The following is a 17,398-nucleotide window of genomic DNA, read 5'->3' as shown; positions in this document are numbered from 1 at the left end:
GATCTGGATTGGTTCGCCGACATGGCGCTACCGATGCAGCAGGATACGATGGTCATTAAAAAGGAAAAAGAAAAAAGGAAAAAAAAAGAAATTAAAAAGGAAAAATGAAAAATAAAAAAGGAAAAAAGAAATTAAAAATGAAAAAAAAAATAAAATAAGGAAAAAAAAAATTAAAAAGGAAAAAGAAAAAAAAGGAAAAAAAGAAATTAAAAAGGAAAAAAGAAATAACAGAGGGGTATATTGGATATTTCACCTAAGACCAACTCCTAATTTGACGCGGGAGGGACCAATCTGTAATACCCGCAATTTTCATTTTCGTTTCATGAATTAGTACGAAATGATTAAAGTGATTTTGCACGAATATTACTCTAATTAATTCATCTTTTTGAATTATCGAAGTCCCGAAACTTTTCTTTTTAACAAAAGCTCGGATTGTGCGATTCAAGAAAAATCGACTTTTCTACGTACGGAATTTTGGAAAACTTCCTTCATGAAAGTTGTAGAGCTCGTCGATACGATCGCGTGCATATGTGGAATGCAATTTTCGGAGCTCGTATGATTAAGTTACGATTATTTGAAATTAGGGATTCTTTTTGAAATAGAAAATTATATTTTCTTCTTTCTTTTTTCTTTTCCTTTCCCTTTCCCCGGTCCCTCCTCTTTCTTTTCTTTCTTTTCCTTTTCTCCCCATGGTGCGCACTACCTCTCACTCTCTCATCCATCAGTTCATGCAACATTAGAATAATATCCAATATTTATTACTTGGTATTTGATTTTGAGTTAGTGGGTGTCGGTGGCAATCATCCTTTCATCACTTTTCTGCTTCTTCTTCTTGGATTCCATGGGGGCAGCAGCAACAAGCAGCCCATTAGGCGTTGTCTACCGCAGAATAAAGAAAGAGAAGAGCAAAGAGTCTTTGCTTTAATTGCGATGAGACTTACCCAGAAGGTCACTTTTGCAAGAAAACAATTATGGCCATTCTTGAGGCACCGGCACCACTCGATACAGATCGCACTACCACCTTCCTGTCTTCTCTTCCTTCTCCATTCTCTTCTCTCTCCACTGAGATTGCTTGCTCGGTCTAGTCGGCCACCGAGTTGACTCACTTCCTCGTCCTCCAGAGCAAGGAGCTCCAGTCCGTGCTCGAAGGATCCGATTCGAAGTTCGTCGACCTGTTTGTAAAAGATTTGAGGTTTTGGTGTTTGAGAAGGGTTTGAGTACTGTGGGTGAGTGAGGGACAGTTCAGAGGTCCAATCCAGTTATAGAGTAATGCTTTGGCTGCTTTGGAAGCTATTGATTTGGATGTGGCTGAGGAGTTCTGCATTTTTGGGAGGACTTCGGATCTGTGGAGTTGAGAAATGAGAGTGAGGGAGTGAGAGTTCGGTGGAGCTTGCAGATTTTGATGTTAATGTGATGATGATGTAGGTGATGATGATGATGATGTGGGTGGTGATGATGGTAATAATGTAAATGGATGCTACCCTTGTGCTGCCGGAATTGGATGCAAACTCATTTTGGCATGATGACAGATTGAGTTACATGAGCATGAGGGCCATGAGGTGCAGCAATCATCGAGTTCATGACCTTGGCAAGATTCGGGATAAGGTGAGAATCCTATCCTTATAAATTAGGAATTCAAGTTAGTTATATTAACTGACTAATTGTTGAAAAATTAGTTATTTATGGACAAGCATGAAATGGCCTTTGTGTGTAGAAAATTATTGTTGTTAGTTAAATTGTCGACGGAGTTGAATTAGTTCGTGGAGTTGAGAAATTGTGATAACAATGGTCTGCATAAACATTTTGTAAAAATGTTAGTGAGTAAAGAAAAGAAAGGTTTATATATATTGGGTGGCCTTAGTAAATTGTAGTGCACCTAATATGTCAAATCGATATCACAATTTTAAGAAATTGTTCGGTAATTTGAGTTAATTATCGAATTAGTCTCGATTGGTCAAAATTGGTCAATCCTGGTCAAACCAGGAAAAGTTGGGTTGAATTGGATTGAAATTGGGAAGTAATGATTCGGAATGCGATTTGTGAGAATCCGACCGTTGGATTTCCGTATATGTGTGGTTTATGAATGATTGCTAAGTCAAGATCATTATTGGACTAGGTGATTGACGGTTTGAGTTGGTGGACGATTGTGGATCGTATTTTGAGCTGAATTGAAGACGCAGCGGGATTATCGAGGTGAGTAAACCTCACGTGGTTCATATTACGAACCCAATACAATTAATTGCTTTATTTTGTTGCAATCATATGAACTATTGTTGGTGTTACTAGACATTCCTGTGTGAATGTCTGTATATATATTATTACGTGAAATAATATGTATTGTTGGAGTTGTGTTGAGTTATTGTTGAGAAACAATATATTGTGAGAGATATTGAGTTTATTGTTGAGAAACAATATATTGTGAGAGGTGTTGAGTTTTATTGTTGAGGAACAATAAATTGTTGTGATCTGTGGAGATCACTAGGTCACGAGGTGACCATGGCATCTATTAGTGAATCACGCTCTCGTACCGGGCTGGTGGTTATTAATAGTATTAAATCGTAATCACGTCTGTGGCCGGACGAGTGGTTACGTTCAGTTAGAGCTCTAGTCTGTCTGCCAAATGTGGAGTGACCTTATGAGTGAAATTGAGAGTAACTCATAAGTGTCAATATATATATGGTAACCTTATGAGGGAAATTGAGAGTAACTCATAAGGGTCTATATATATATATGAGTCTGTCTACCAAATGTTGGGAAATCTTATGAGCGAATTTGAGAGTAACTCATAAGTGTCTATATATATATATGAGAGTGAGGGATCTTATGAGCTAAATTGAGAGTAACTCATAAGTGTCTACATATATATATGAGAGTGAGTGATCTTATGAGCTAAATTGAGAGTAACTCATAAGTGTCTGTATATATATATGAGAGTGAGAAAGTAACGTGGGTTTGTGGTAGTCTTGAAATCTAATAAATCAACAGTTCTTTCTTGTTTACTCATACTGGCTGTAAAAAGCTTACCGGGTTTTGTGTTGTTGCAACTCCCGGTACACTATTCAAATTGTGTAGCGGGTAATCCTACAGGACAGGAGAACCAGGACGGTGATCGTGCGGTTAGAGCAATTGTTAGAGTTTTACAACAATTGTAAGTTGTGAGGTGTGTTATGCTCATTTGAGCTTTATAATATATTGTGAGAGTGAATTGTAATAATGAACTCGAAGTTTCGAGATTTGGTTTTTTTGTAATTGTAATTATTCAGGTTTCGGATTTGAATTTATCATTCAAAATCCGGGGCGTGACAGTTTGGTATCAGAGCGTAAGGTGCATATTTGGTGATGTGTCAATACCTTCCGAGTGATGGCCCGTCTGCAGCGGATCCCCATCGTGTGCTCTTTGGTATTGGCTAAGTCATTGGGTATGCGTGAGTGTTGGGAGTTGTTTAGGCCGCTAGGTCGTTTAGGGAACGTGAATACATTCCCTATAGTATTGACTTGGTTAATATGAATTTGTATTTGACTTATACTGTGTTTTAAGTGTTATACATGTATTAGCCAAGCATACTATACTCCTTAGGTGATGGAGATTCGAAGGGGTTGTACTTAGAACCTTACAGTTGTCTTGTAGGTTCGTATTGGAATAAGTTCAGTGGCTGCGAGTTACAATCCTTGAGGAATAGAAACCTCTTGATTCAACTCTGTTAAGTCAACGAGGATTGTTTTATGGAAATGAGGTTCTTTTGATTGTTGAAGTGTTTGGTTGAAGGCATGGTGTGGACCTATGCTCGTCTGTAATGTGGATACGAGTATTAATCGATAGTAATTTTGCCTTTTTAAGTTGGATATACTAATGTTTTTGAATAGATTCTTGACTCATGTGGAGTTGTGAGTAGTGTTGCGGTTAGGGAAGGAATTATTGCGGTTACTTCTTCCTTGTGCTTGTAAGTTGTTAAGCAGGGTTTAAGGTGCGAGACAAGAATTTTATTTTGTGCTCGATGGTTAGAGAGGAGAGACCATTGTTTTGGGTTGTCGTTGAGTACTATAATTCCTTCAGAATCAGGATTGTTGGTAGAATTGGAATTAGTAGTAGTTTTGGTGATTCTGAATTTGAATTGAGTTCGCGAGATGTGTCTTATATACGTGGTTGATGTTACTTGCATCATTTTGGAACGATACGTTACGATTCACAAGGAAAACTGGATTTGAAATTTATTCATTTGAACACCATGGGTTGATGACCTGACCGTGACTTGTGAATATAGTTTTGTTCAAGTGAATGAAATTGAATTTTGTGGCCTTTGTGTGGTGAACTAGTTTTCTTAAGTTTTGGATCGTAGTATGGAGATGGGCTGCAGTGAATTTGAAGTTGTTGTGTGTTTTAAGTTTAAGTAGGCGGGACACTTAAAGTTTTGCAATGGAGTTGATTTTGGTGTAATTAATTGGGAGAGTTAGAATCAGTTCTTGTGAATGATGTTGGATGAGAGTGTGTGCCTTTGGTGATTGATTTTAGGTGTTATAGTTAAACGCAATTTCGGATATTGATAGATGGAATTATCGAGATTCTATAAGAGTTGTAAGAGTAACTCTAAAAACGTGGGTTTTTCCTAGCTAACTCAGGATGTGTTTAGCTTTATAAATCCCTAATCCTATCGATGAAATTGTTGTGTTTGGTTTGACTCAGAGGATACTAGCTAGACCTCGATGCGACTTAATTGATTGTTGGATTCTTTTTGAGTGATTGTTTTTATTGCATCATTATGAAAGATGTGTGCAGTAGAGTTGTTTATGGTTTTGAAAACAGTATTGGGTGACCAAGGTTCGATCCTTGGTGTTGTTGTTGGTTAAACAAACAGGAAAGAAAACATGCACACCATCTTATTGAGTTTATATTACAAAAAAAAAGAAAAAAAAAAGAAAAAAAAAGCGAGGACTATGCTATACTAAGCCTAGTCAGCAGCTCCGGATGGGTTGAGGCTGAGCTCAAGAGAAACGTTTGAGCCACTGTGGTAACCGCCTGAGCCACCAGAATAGTAACCAAAAGCGCTACCTTCCTCGGAAGTAGCCTTCAGGTTACCAAAGACGTCCTCGCCGTGCACGGGGAACAGAGGAAGAGTTTGAACCTCCTGGTGATCTCCTCCTCGTTGTTGCAGGGATGTTTGTCCTCCTGTTGTGCCAAAAGAGTTGTACTAGTATTAGTGTTGAAGTGTGAGGAAGAATATGAAACAGAATTTAAATCAAGAAATCCTTCATTACCAGTAGAATAGGTGGAACCAAAGTTGAGATCAATGGATCTACCATCATCAGTAGAACTAGTGGACCCAAAATTGATGTCAATGGATCCACCAGCTGGCCCAAAATTGATGTCGATGGATCCACCAGCACCAGTAGAACCAGTGGACCCAAAATTGAGATCAATGGATCTACCAGTACCAAGAGAACTAGTTCTCATGGGCACTGGAGCAGCCTGATTACACCTATTCATCTGCTTCTCTCGAGCCCTGACGTTCTGGAACCAAAAGTAAATGTTCTTACCCTCAACATGCCCATACTGGTTCAGCTGGAGACAGATCTCGTGAATCTGCTCTGTAGTTGGGCACTTAAATCCCTTGACATAGTAAAGATCCTTGAGGATTCTTATTTGTTCTGGAGTAGGAATCCACCTGGTACGGCTTCGCCAGAAATCCATGTTGGCACTACTTCCAGCTGCTTGGGTGTTTCCTCCCTCCTCTGTTGGTTGCTGTTGTTGTGGTTCCATTTGTTGCGGGGTTTGGAGCTCCATTAGTTGCAGAGTTCGTGGCTCTTGGGTCATGGGGTGAGAGGATGTGGAAATCGAGGAATACATGGTTTAGTGTTTGAGGGAGATTTTGTTAGAAGGATTGGAGTTGTTGAACTGGTGATTGGAGATCTGAGATTCTCAGAGGAAAGATGAGATCGAATCTTCAAAGGGAAGAAAAGATCTGAGAAAGAAGGATTAAGGATTTGGAGGAAAAGATTGAAGATCTGAGAGTGAAAAACTGGGGATTTGAGAAGAGAAAGGCTGAAGAGTTGAGAGAGAAAGGCTTGAGCTCGGAAGAAAATTTCTTTTCTTTTGGAGTGAACAGTTTTTCCCCAGAATGCACCTATTTATAGAACAAGGTGAGCAGATCTCCACCGTTGGATGAACGATCTCAGAATTTGAATCCACGCGTTGGATTAAAGTCATCCGAAAACCCGGAAAAGTTGTTGGCGCGTGGAGAGCGTGTAAGGGGACAGGCCGAACCTCGAGATGCTGTGGCAGACAGCTTTAGCCGAAAGCAGATTTGACTGCCGTAAATCACGGAAGGGATAAGCCGTGACACAAGTGGGCCGTACTTGGGCCTGTCTCGGATCAAGGCATCACTGTAGCTGTGGGTGGAGGCCTGATGGGCCGAGTTTCAGAAACAGTTTTGGACATGATGGGCCGAGTTTCTGAAACAGTTTTGGATGAGTTGGGCCGAATTGTTGAAACAGTTGAAACAGTTGGTTTAAATAAAAGGATTGGTATGGATAATAACGTGAGCAGCCGTGCTCGAGTGGTTGAGTGTACAGTTCGTGTACAAGAGGTCTGAGGTTCGAACCTCGCCTCTCGTTTATTTTTATTATGTTCGTTTATGACATAATAAGTATAAAATTTGTACACATTATATTAAGCACAGCTTGTGCTCCAGTGGTTGGGGGACAAAGGTTTCGTGCGGCAGGTTGAGGTTTCGAACCTTGCCTTCCCCGTTATTTTATTTATGTCACTTATGACATAATAAATATAACACGTGAGCATATATTAATGAAGGCAGCTCTTGCTTCAGTGGTTGGGAGCAAAACCTTCGTGTTCGAGGTCGGGAGTTCGAACCTTACCTCTTACAAATATTTTTGGATCTCGTATATGCTTGATATACGGACGTATATACGGTATGTACGGTATACATAAGTATATACGGTCTGTACGGTATGCATACGTATATACAGTTGTACGGTATGCATACGTATATACGGTCTGTATGGTATGTATACGTATATACGGTATGTACAATTTCATACCGTAGCCGAGCTGGAAGTTGGTGGGCCGATTGGTAGGCCCAAATAGTAAGCCCAAATAGTAAGCCCAAATGGTAGGCCCAAATGGTAAGCCCAATTGTTCGGCCCGAATAGTAGGCCCAAATGTTAAACCCAAAGTGGTTTGGGCCGGTTCGAAATGTGGATGGTCCGATTTCTTCAGGCCCAATTGGCCAGCCCTAGTGCTTAGCCCAAGGATTGAGCAAGCCCAAGTCATCATCATTGGGTGACATAATTTATTGGCGTGCTTTTGGGGATGATTTGTTTTGAGTGATGCATCTCTATGGTTGTGAAGAGTGGTGCATGCTTAAGTTTTACTATGGAGATTTACCGTGATGCTAATTGAGTAGCGAAACACTTTGTGGGAGTGATTACTGTGCTTGTATGCCAGTACAGAGTGATGATCTATGTGAAGATCTATGTGATGATCTATGTGAAGATCTATGTGATGATCTATGTGAAGATCTATGTGAAGATCTATGTGAGGATCTATGAGATGATCCATGTGATGATTTTGTGTAATTGATGTGGAGTGATGTTGAGCAGTTGTTTTGTGAATTTACATTGTGATGAAAGGATTTAGTGGCCATAGAAATGTATTTTTATACAAAGGGCTGAGGCTTTGTAGATTACTACAGATTTGGAAAAGATGGAGATTCTATGGTTAGGTCAACCTTAATCGAGAGGAATTGACTTACGCTCAAATTTCGGGACGAAATTTCTTTAAGGAGGGTAGATTGTAATACCCGCAATTTTCATTTTCGTTTCATGAATTAGTACGAAATGATTAAAGTGATTTTGCACGAATATTACTCTAATTAATTCATCTTTTTGAATTATCGAAGTCCCGAAACTTTTCTTTTTAACAAAAGCTCGGATTGTGCGATTCAAGAAAAATCGACTTTTCTACGTACGGAATTTTGGAAAACTTCCTTCATGAAAGTTGTAGAGCTCGTCGATACGATCGCGTGCATATGTGGAATGCAATTTTCGGAGCTCGTATGATTAAGTTACGATTATTTGAAATTAGGGATTCTTTTTGAAATAGAAAATTATATTTTCTTCTTTCTTTTTTCTTTTCCTTTCCCTTTCCCCGGTCCCTCCTCTTTCTTTTCTTTCTTTTCCTTTTCTCCCCATGGTGCGCACTACCTCTCACTCTCTCATCCATCAGTTCATGCAACACTAGAATAATATCCAATATTTATTACTTGGTATTTGATTTTGAGTTAGTGGGTGTCGGTGGCAATCATCCTTTCATCACTTTTCTGCTTCTTCTTCTTGGATTCCATGGGGGCAGCAGCAACAAGCAGCCCATTAGGCGTTGTCTACCGCAGAATAAAGAAAGAGAAGAGCAAAGAGTCTTTGCTTTAATTGCGATGAGACTTACCCAGAAGGTCACTTTTGCAAGAAAACAATTATGGCCATTCTTGAGGCACCGGCACCACTCGATACAGATCGCACTACCACCTTCCTGTCTTCTCTTCCTTCTCCATTCTCTTCTCTCTCCACTGAGATTGCTTGCTCGGTCTAGTCGGCCACCGAGTTGACTCACTTCCTCGTCCTCCAGAGCAAGGAGCTCCAGTCCGTGCTCGAAGGATCCGATTCGAAGTTCGTCGACCTGTTTGTAAAAGATTTGAGGTTTTGGTGTTTGAGAAGGGTTTGAGTACTGTGGGTGAGTGAGGGACAGTTCAGAGGTCCAATCCAGTTATAGAGTAATGCTTTGGCTGCTTTGGAAGCTATTGATTTGGATGTGGCTGAGGAGTTCTGCATTTTTGGGAGGACTTCGGATCTGTGGAGTTGAGAAATGAGAGTGAGGGAGTGAGAGTTCGGTGGAGCTTGCAGATTTTGATGTTAATGTGATGATGATGTAGGTGATGATGATGATGATGTGGGTGGTGATGATGGTAATAATGTAAATGGATGCTACCCTTGTGCTGCCGGAATTGGATGCAAACTCATTTTGGCATGATGACAGATTGAGTTACATGAGCATGAGGGCCATGAGGTGCAGCAATCATCGAGTTCATGACCTTGGCAAGATTCGGGATAAGGTGAGAATCCTATCCTTATAAATTAGGAATTCAAGTTAGTTATATTAACTGACTAATTGTTGAAAAATTAGTTATTTATGGACAAGCATGAAATGGCCTTTGTGTGTAGAAAATTATTGTTGTTAGTTAAATTGTCGACGGAGTTGAATTAGTTCGTGGAGTTGAGAAATTGTGATAACAATGGTCTGCATAAACATTTTGTAAAAATGTTAGTGAGTAAAGAAAAGAAAGGTTTATATATATTGGGTGGCCTTAGTAAATTGTAGTGCACCTAATATGTCAAATCGATATCACAATTTTAAGAAATTGTTCGGTAATTTGAGTTAATTATCGAATTAGTCTCGATTGGTCAAAATTGGTCAATCCTGGTCAAACCAGGAAAAGTTGGGTTGAATTGGATTGAAATTGGGAAGTAATGATTCGGAATGCGATTTGTGAGAATCCGACCGTTGGATTTCCGTATATGTGTGGTTTATGAATGATTGCTAAGTCAAGATCATTATTGGACTAGGTGATTGACGGTTTGAGTTGGTGGACGATTGTGGATCGTATTTTGAGCTGAATTGAAGACGCAGCGGGATTATCGAGGTGAGTAAACCTCACGTGGTTCATATTACGAACCCAATACAATTAATTGCTTTATTTTGTTGCAATCATATGAACTATTGTTGGTGTTACTAGACATTCCTGTGTGAATGTCTGTATATATATTATTACGTGAAATAATATGTATTGTTGGAGTTGTGTTGAGTTATTGTTGAGAAACAATATATTGTGAGAGATATTGAGTTTATTGTTGAGAAACAATATATTGTGAGAGGTGTTGAGTTTTATTGTTGAGGAACAATAAATTGTTGTGATCTGTGGAGATCACTAGGTCACGAGGTGACCATGGCATCTATTAGTGAATCACGCTCTCGTACCGGGCTGGTGGTTATTAATAGTATTAAATCGTAATCACGTCTGTGGCCGGACGAGTGGTTACGTTCAGTTAGAGCTCTAGTCTGTCTGCCAAATGTGGAGTGACCTTATGAGTGAAATTGAGAGTAACTCATAAGTGTCAATATATATATGGTAACCTTATGAGGGAAATTGAGAGTAACTCATAAGGGTCTATATATATATATGAGTCTGTCTACCAAATGTTGGGAAATCTTATGAGCGAATTTGAGAGTAACTCATAAGTGTCTATATATATATATGAGAGTGAGGGATCTTATGAGCTAAATTGAGAGTAACTCATAAGTGTCTACATATATATATGAGAGTGAGTGATCTTATGAGCTAAATTGAGAGTAACTCATAAGTGTCTGTATATATATATGAGAGTGAGAAAGTAACGTGGGTTTGTGGTAGTCTTGAAATCTAATAAATCAACAGTTCTTTCTTGTTTACTCATACTGGCTGTAAAAAGCTTACCGGGTTTTGTGTTGTTGCAACTCCCGGTACACTATTCAAATTGTGTAGCGGGTAATCCTACAGGACAGGAGAACCAGGACGGTGATCGTGCGGTTAGAGCAATTGTTAGAGTTTTACAACAATTGTAAGTTGTGAGGTGTGTTATGCTCATTTGAGCTTTATAATATATTGTGAGAGTGAATTGTAATAATGAACTCGAAGTTTCGAGATTTGGTTTTTTTGTAATTGTAATTATTCAGGTTTCGGATTTGAATTTATCATTCAAAATCCGGGGCGTGACACAATCAGAGGGAAATTTTGACGTTAGGGACTTTTCAGATTAATTGAGAATGTCAGGGACTGAAACGAAAAAAGGGTAATAGTACAGGGACTAAACACAATTTAATCCTAAATTTTATTAGCTTCATCAGTAGCCACTGAAGCTGGCTCAGCTAATTTGATGGCTTTGTGCAGATATTTCAAATGGCTATATTTTGGTTCCCTTGGTAGTCCTGGAATAAATAAGAAAAAGCATGTGTTAGGCAAGTAATAGACTTCATGTAAGATGATGTTAGGTTTATAACCAATTCCCTTAGATGTTTGGATGGCAGGAAATCATGGTATGGAATGAGAATTAATTTCATTTTCCATTCAGATGTGTTGTTTGGTTGTAAATAGAGATTGGAAAGGAAATAAAAAATGAGATTTGACTGGAAATTTACTCCCTCATAAAGCCTGAATTGAATTACCTAGTTAGGGGTGGTATTCTACTTCCATTTCTCCCTGTCAAAGGAAAAATTACATAAATTGCCCCTCTAAAAAAATTAAATTCCCCCGCCATTATTCTTTTCGGAATCATAGTTCCCGCTATTGGATCAGCATATAAGATATCGCATAACCCTTCTTCTTCCTACAACTGCCGTCGTCTTCTTTAAGCAATTTGTCGAAGTCTTCTACTAACAAAGGTAATCTTCTACAGAATTATTTTTGTTATTTTTTATTTTTTAATATATTCTCTTCGAATTCCTTTCTTCTGCTCCTGAAGGAAAAAGATGATACATCAAGAATATGATTATCTTCTTCTTCAGATCTGAGCAAACAAGATACAAGTTTTTCATTTATGATTATCTATTGTTTTATGTATGTTTCGATCAATTTTGTGGGATTGTTATTGGATTACGAATGATAGAATACTTGTTTCAGTGAATATGAGTTCTCATTGGTTTTTGTGTCCGGTGAAAAGTGAGTTCAAAGGTCGATCTTCTCTCTATTTTATCTGTTCATCTGGAATAATTGTACCTATTTTTTTTGTTCTTTATCATTTGAGTTTGACGTTCATTTGATTACAAGATTAGAAACACTATTATGTTTATATAACATGAATCTTCTACAATTGGGTCAAGTCCCTATATACAATATGATAGACGTAAGCAATTTCTGTGGTTTTTTTGTTTTGATGTTATATTTGTACTTTAATTAGTAAAAGGGTGTTATTAGAAATTACAATTTTCTATTTCATTCTTATGACTTACCAAACACTACGATAGGAATGGAAAAATTAATTCCAGAATTTAATTTCCAATATGTTCCAAACACCCACATGGAAATTCCAAAACCTATTCCATTCCATATCAGTTTGGAAAGGAAAATAAATCATTTTCCTGTTTCGACATTCCGGCCAACCAAACGGGGCCTTACTTTACACATTTAACATTAGGGAAATGTTTAACATTCAACATTAGGAAAATGTTAAATGTGTAAAGCAAGGGTTATGAGCCAAAATTTACAAAGAACCCAGTCAAGATGCTAATCCCCTATTTGCATACGATATTCACCTAGAGGTGCACCATAGTCATAGCTAGTTGCAATGAAGGGGCCGCCAGCAGTTCGGCCAAAATTCGTTCCGCCATGGTACTGTAACAAAATCAAAGTAAAAGATGGTTAAATCATATGATTTTACCAATATCAGCAAAGATAAAATTAGCTTTGAAATATAAAGGAGGAGAATAAGTACCATGTAGTAGTTGGCAAAAGAACCACCATTTTGTATAAACCTTGCAACTGAAAATGCCAAGTCCTGTGCAGGTCTAGTAGGAACTGCCCTAGAAAATTCCAATGACTAACATATCGAGGAAATGTCGATAGTCCAAAAAATAGAAATTTCGACGAAAATATCGAGAAAATTTCGATCCAAGTAAATTTTTGAAAAAAATGATGGAAATTTAGAAAGTACCATGGAAATCATTAATGAATTTTCATGAAATGTTTACATGATCAATTACCTATAGTATTTCAAAAAAAAGTGTTTGATAAACTTAATTGTATAATTATTATAGTAATTTGGAGTATAACAAGATACACTGACATGACAAAGGTATGAGATTCTACATGAGAAATCAAAAAAATGATTTAAATTGGAGATTAGGAGAGTTAATTATTAATTATAATAATATTTTACAATTAAATATATATATGTTGAAAAAAACATTAGTCTTCAAATACATAGAAAAGTTTTTTTTTTTTTCTTCTAATAGAGCCAAATGTTTACTAGTTATTAGATAATTAGAAGAATTATAAGCATGGAGGGAAAAGACTCAAAGAGCGATACATGACCCTATAAATTTTTAAAGTTTTTATCTTTAGATGACGTCGGATTGGATAAGGACAAAAACTAGTTTTCACGAGCCACATATCGCGAGAGGTGACGATAATCTCGAAATTTTGGGAGAATATCAGGAATTTCGCCAAAATTTCTAATATTTCCAGAAATATCGGGAAAATTTCGAATATTTCCAGAAATTTCGAAAATTTCTCCCGATATTCTCTTGGTAAGTCAAAGATATATCGAGACCTTAAAAAAACGGAAATATCGTGGAAATTTTGAAAATATTATCGATTTTTCAGTCATTGGAAAATTCTGTATACCTATAGAGTTTACATAAAGAGTTAGAATTAAAAAGAGAAAAAGAATGAATAATGGGTAAAAAAAAAAAAAACTTGAGTGAGGAACCATGACTCACAAACCTTCCAATTTGTCATATAGTGATGGACTTCTCCTGATGTATCTGTCAATAATGGAGGCACTCATGAGGTTTTGAAATGAAGTAAGCATTCATGCATGGAAGCATTCATGAGATTTTGACATAAAGTAATGACTCCAGTTTTTGGTATTCCTTGAAAGAGAGATGATCTTATGGAATACTGAAAGTGTGTGAGGATGAGTCGGGTTAACCACTTAACCTCCAACACAAAATAGGTATGTTTCATTTCTCATACAAACATCAAATTGAACCAATTTCAGAAATGTAACACCCCGAACCAGATAAAAACAAAGAGTGAATTAAAAACAAAATCAATCTAACTCAAATCCTTTAAATTGAATTTGTGCTTACTATTATCTAGAACATCAATTGAAAACGAAGCAAAAGCACACGGTCTACAAGATCGATATCGGGATCGATCATTCAATCTTACCACCATCTTCGATGATCACCATCAGCGGTTACAAGGGCAAGAAGGGACCAGAATCGCTCATGATCCTAGCCGAAACCGTAGTCAAACCACCAAAATTTATGGTCTAGCAACGTCGAGACTCGAGAGGTCGTGTGCCAACGAAAAAGAGTGGACTCGGGAAAGATCTAGAGCAATCCTTTTTCTCCCCCTCCTTCTGGTATGTATGAGTATTTATATAACCCCAATCAAATGAATGGTCCTGATCAGGCGGATCCTTATTGCAACATCTCATATTGCTTTTGATAAAACATTTTCTTTTTCTTCCAACCCAAAAATCTCATAATATTAATTTTGGTGTCTACAAATTTCTACGACCATTCATATAGATTTGTTCTTACCTCTACTAATCACGTAGCACCATGAGAGAAGCTTTGCTATTCTGATGGCTTTATACATCTAGCAACTTGTAATGTTGTGTTTTAAATCACTGTTCCTTGGTCTCAGTTTACATTTTTTTTACTGGTCTTTGAACTCTCTTGTTGACAGGGTATATCAAATCCCTGTAATCAGAAGAGATGCCAAAACAGCCTTCTGGACATCTTGCTAACTTATATCCAAGCTTCTCTAGTTTATCTTTGTTGCAGTGGAAAGGGCTCTTATTCATCTTTAAGTTTTGTACTGCCAAACACATCTTCGTGTTTCTCAAGTTGTGTTACATTACTGGCATTTTTTTTGTGCTACAGATGGCTTGATTCCTTTATGAAATTCAATCTTGTATTTATTTATTTCTAGTTAAAGAGTGAAATGGTAATTCATTTGTTGTAGTATGGCATTGAAATGCTTTTTTCATCCCAAGACGTGTGATTGCATTATTTTGTATTAATAGAGGTATCATTGCAGGCACTTGATATGTGCTCAAAATTTTAATTTGCTGCTGTAAAATGTCATTGTTATGATGCTATTACTCGAAACACTTTATAATAGAAAGATTCAAGATCCATGGCTTGCAAAAATAAAATGGTATCCAATTTTCTGGTACTAAATCAGATATAATGATGCTTTCACCATCGTAATCAATGAATGGATCGGACTTCCTACTTAAACACTATGAGTCAGTGTAATCCAACAAAGAGGTCTTGGCCTAGCCACTGAACAGAGAAACCTTAATTTCATCCATATGAAATGTAGCACCTAGCACCTCAATAATTACCATGAAGATAGCCCAATCCAGACATGATCAATTAATAGAGGATCAAGTGCAATAAATAGATAAAGAGCGAACAGTGAAAAGTTAATTTCATTTAACAAAAACTGATTTACAGGATTATAGTGTACTACCAATTATTTGGTTCTGATATCAATAGATCTACAGGAATAACATAGAATCTAGCTAAAAGACCTAACTAAACCAATTGCTTCATTCAAAAGAGAATTGAGATGGAAGAATTGGCCCCAATAGTAGTCGTTAGAGGGGGAGGCAGAAGATGGAGTTGAAGCCAAACTTTTTCCCTTGATGGGAACACCAAACTTAAGGGAAAAAAAAAATCTGAGTTTTATTGATTTTGTATACGGATATGCTGCTGTTGGCAGCTGTTACAATTGCCATAAAAAGCAGATAAAAATAAAATGTACCTACATAATCAAACAACTAGTGTGATGATTTACAGTGAAATGTCCAAAAATCCTGTTTCAGAGATTGAACTAATTTAGCTAAGGAGCTAACTAGGCAGCTATACTTCATGATTCTAATCTCCAAGCAGCTGTGGGAATGATGATGAGAGTGGTAGTATATCTGCTGTATCGATGTCATCCCCTCCCGACATGAACTCGTCTCCAAAGTTGTAGTTGCTGAATTCATCAGAGTTGATGTACGCATGATCCATAGGGATAATGAAATCATCAAAGGCAAAACTAAATGCTTCATCTTCGCTGCTGACTTGTACCTCACTAATAACCGACCCATTTTGATCTATAGGTTGTTGCCGTTCTGAACCAATATTGTGAGATACAGGGGGTACATTTTCTTCGGAAGGTTGTTGTCGCTTCGCTTGAGGCTCAAGCAACTCTTCTTGCTCCTTGTTTGTGTTCTCTCCATCATCACAGTCACAGGCATAATTGTTTTCAAGAACCTCTTCCTCTTCACGTTGCTTTCTCTTCTTTTTGATCTTGGTTTTGGGTTCACCATTTTTTCTTAGCAGACAGAGAACATAGTCTTTCACCTTTTGTTTATTGTCTCTGAGTGATCGATCAAGGTAGAACTCATACAAGATCCAACAACCGTTGTGCTCCGATGCTTGGTTCTTGTAAGTAAGTCTTTTCTTCAAGCCAACCACACGACCAGTCTCCAAAGATTTTACTGGCTTGCCGGAGTCGTCGCCCTTCCAGGTGCCATTGCCAACGGTCCGGCGTATGCGTGTGTCTGTGGAACTCATCGTCTTGTGTTGGGTGAAGAAGTAGATGTCCTTGTTGAGCCTCAAGTCGTTTGGTCTTCTGGTCTTGTAGGCCTCCCATATCTCCCAAGGTTCTTGGTGACCGTAGAGGTCGCAGTCGAACACCACGCGGTTTCTACCGGGCACCTTCTCTCCGCTCAACATGGGCTTAAGGTAGAAGAGAACTAGTTCGTCCTCCATGGGGCAGAACCTCTCTCCAGGAAGTTGATTGCCTCTGCTCTCCTCCACTGCAAACCCTTGCTGCATATTTCTTGCTTTTCTTGGTTTTGGAAAGACTTGTTTGATCGAGGAAAGAAGATATATATGAGTAGCTAGCTAGGGTTTCGATGGATGAATTTATAAAAACTAATGACCGACTAGGGCTTTCTGGGTTTGATCAATTAGGATTTTCTGGGTTGGAATTTGGGTTAGAGAAACAGAGAATTGAAGCAGAGAAAGAGAGAGAGAGAGAGAAATTGCAATTGTGAGCGAGTGAAGTGGAAGATTAGTGAAGTGATATCGTTTTATAGAAACTGACCGTTGCTTTGTGGCGTGTGGCGGTTCACGCGGTTTCTCTGATGACAACTGTAGCCGGAAGGAATTAATTAATGAAGGTGATCGAATTTGATTGGTTTGTGAATTATGACCGTTGGACCCTGACGTCATAAATTTTTTTTTTCCTCCCCTTCTCTTTTTTTGGTTATTTAGTTAGTTTCTTAAATCGAGGCGGAGAAAGGAGAGTTAGGGTTTGGGTTTTGGGAGCGAAGACGAGGGCTTTTCTGGGTGCAAGATTGAATTGAGGGGTTTCGACCCAATTTTATGGAATCGAGGATTTTGGGTGTTGGATATCTGAGGTCAATTTGATCCTCTTTGCTCTGCTTTGCTCTGTGTGATTTTGAATTGGATTTTGATTTGCTTATTAGGGTTGATCTTTTTGAATCAAAGGTTTGATCTTTTTGTTGGTCGGTTTGAATACAAGGTTAGAAAATGTTAAGGGAT

General features: G+C 38.0%; 2 protein-coding genes and 2 long non-coding RNA genes across 8 annotated transcripts; 2 read left to right on the top strand and 2 right to left on the bottom strand.

Moving 5' to 3' along the window:
• The first annotated feature begins 747 nt into the window (after positions 1 to 747).
• LOC133746474 (uncharacterized) lies at positions 748 to 3,214 on the top strand. The gene is made up of 3 exons (XR_009864170.1): positions 748 to 1,605; positions 2,117 to 2,193; positions 3,073 to 3,214. It is a non-coding gene; the product is annotated as an uncharacterized LOC133746474 (long non-coding RNA).
• Positions 3,215 to 5,654: 2,440 nt separating this feature from the next.
• LOC133742332 (uncharacterized) lies at positions 5,655 to 10,728 on the top strand. The gene is made up of 3 exons (XR_009862515.1): positions 5,655 to 9,119; positions 9,631 to 9,707; positions 10,587 to 10,728. It is a non-coding gene; the product is annotated as an uncharacterized LOC133742332 (long non-coding RNA).
• Positions 10,729 to 12,026: 1,298 nt separating this feature from the next.
• Positions 12,027 to 14,155, bottom strand: LOC133707473 (beta-galactosidase-like). Of its 5 annotated transcripts, none has more exons than XR_009845128.1 (4): positions 13,910 to 14,155; positions 13,542 to 13,582; positions 12,532 to 13,442; positions 12,027 to 12,431 (listed from the first exon to the last, which is right to left on the bottom strand). XR_009845128.1 is itself a non-coding variant. In XM_062133046.1 (4 exons), exons 1-4 carry the CDS (start codon positions 13,995 to 13,997, stop codon positions 12,353 to 12,355), a joined length of 291 nt encoding a protein of 96 aa, XP_061989030.1. In that variant the 5' UTR covers positions 13,998 to 14,155; the 3' UTR covers positions 12,027 to 12,352. The 5 variants fall into 5 exon arrangements, 3 of the variants coding, with proteins under 3 accessions (XP_061989030.1, XP_061989032.1, XP_061989031.1); XR_009845127.1 differs by having other exon boundaries at positions 13,992 to 14,155; XM_062133046.1 differs by having other exon boundaries at positions 12,532 to 12,614.
• Positions 14,156 to 15,715: 1,560 nt separating this feature from the next.
• On the bottom strand, positions 15,716 to 16,666 carry LOC133744302 (NAC domain-containing protein 6-like). The gene has a single exon (XM_062172437.1). The coding sequence runs from the start codon at positions 16,664 to 16,666 to the stop codon at positions 15,716 to 15,718; it is 951 nt and encodes a 316-aa protein (XP_062028421.1).
• Positions 16,667 to 17,398: the final 732 nt, after the last annotated feature.

The sequence above is a fragment of the Rosa rugosa genome, chromosome 4 (genome assembly GCF_958449725.1).
Source record: "Rosa rugosa chromosome 4, drRosRugo1.1, whole genome shotgun sequence".
Taxonomy (NCBI): Eukaryota; Viridiplantae; Streptophyta; class Magnoliopsida; order Rosales; family Rosaceae; genus Rosa; species Rosa rugosa.
The sequence above is the reverse complement of the archived record's forward strand: the minus strand, read 5'-3'. Positions and strand labels throughout refer to the sequence as shown.

Coding starts and splice junctions, on each gene's coding strand:
- LOC133707473 (XM_062133046.1), bottom strand. CDS start 13,997: ATGGTGGTAAGATTGAATGATCGATCCCGATATCGATCTTGTAGACCG. Junction 13,583..13,909: donor AATTGATGTTCTAGATAATA/GTAAGCACAAAT, acceptor CATTATTGACAG/ATACATCAGGAGAAGTCCAT. Junction 12,615..13,541: donor ACTATATGACAAATTGGAAG/GTTTGTGAGTCA, acceptor TTTCTAGGGCAG/TTCCTACTAGACCTGCACAG.
- LOC133744302 (XM_062172437.1), bottom strand. CDS start 16,666: ATGCAGCAAGGGTTTGCAGTGGAGGAGAGCAGAGGCAATCAACTTCCT.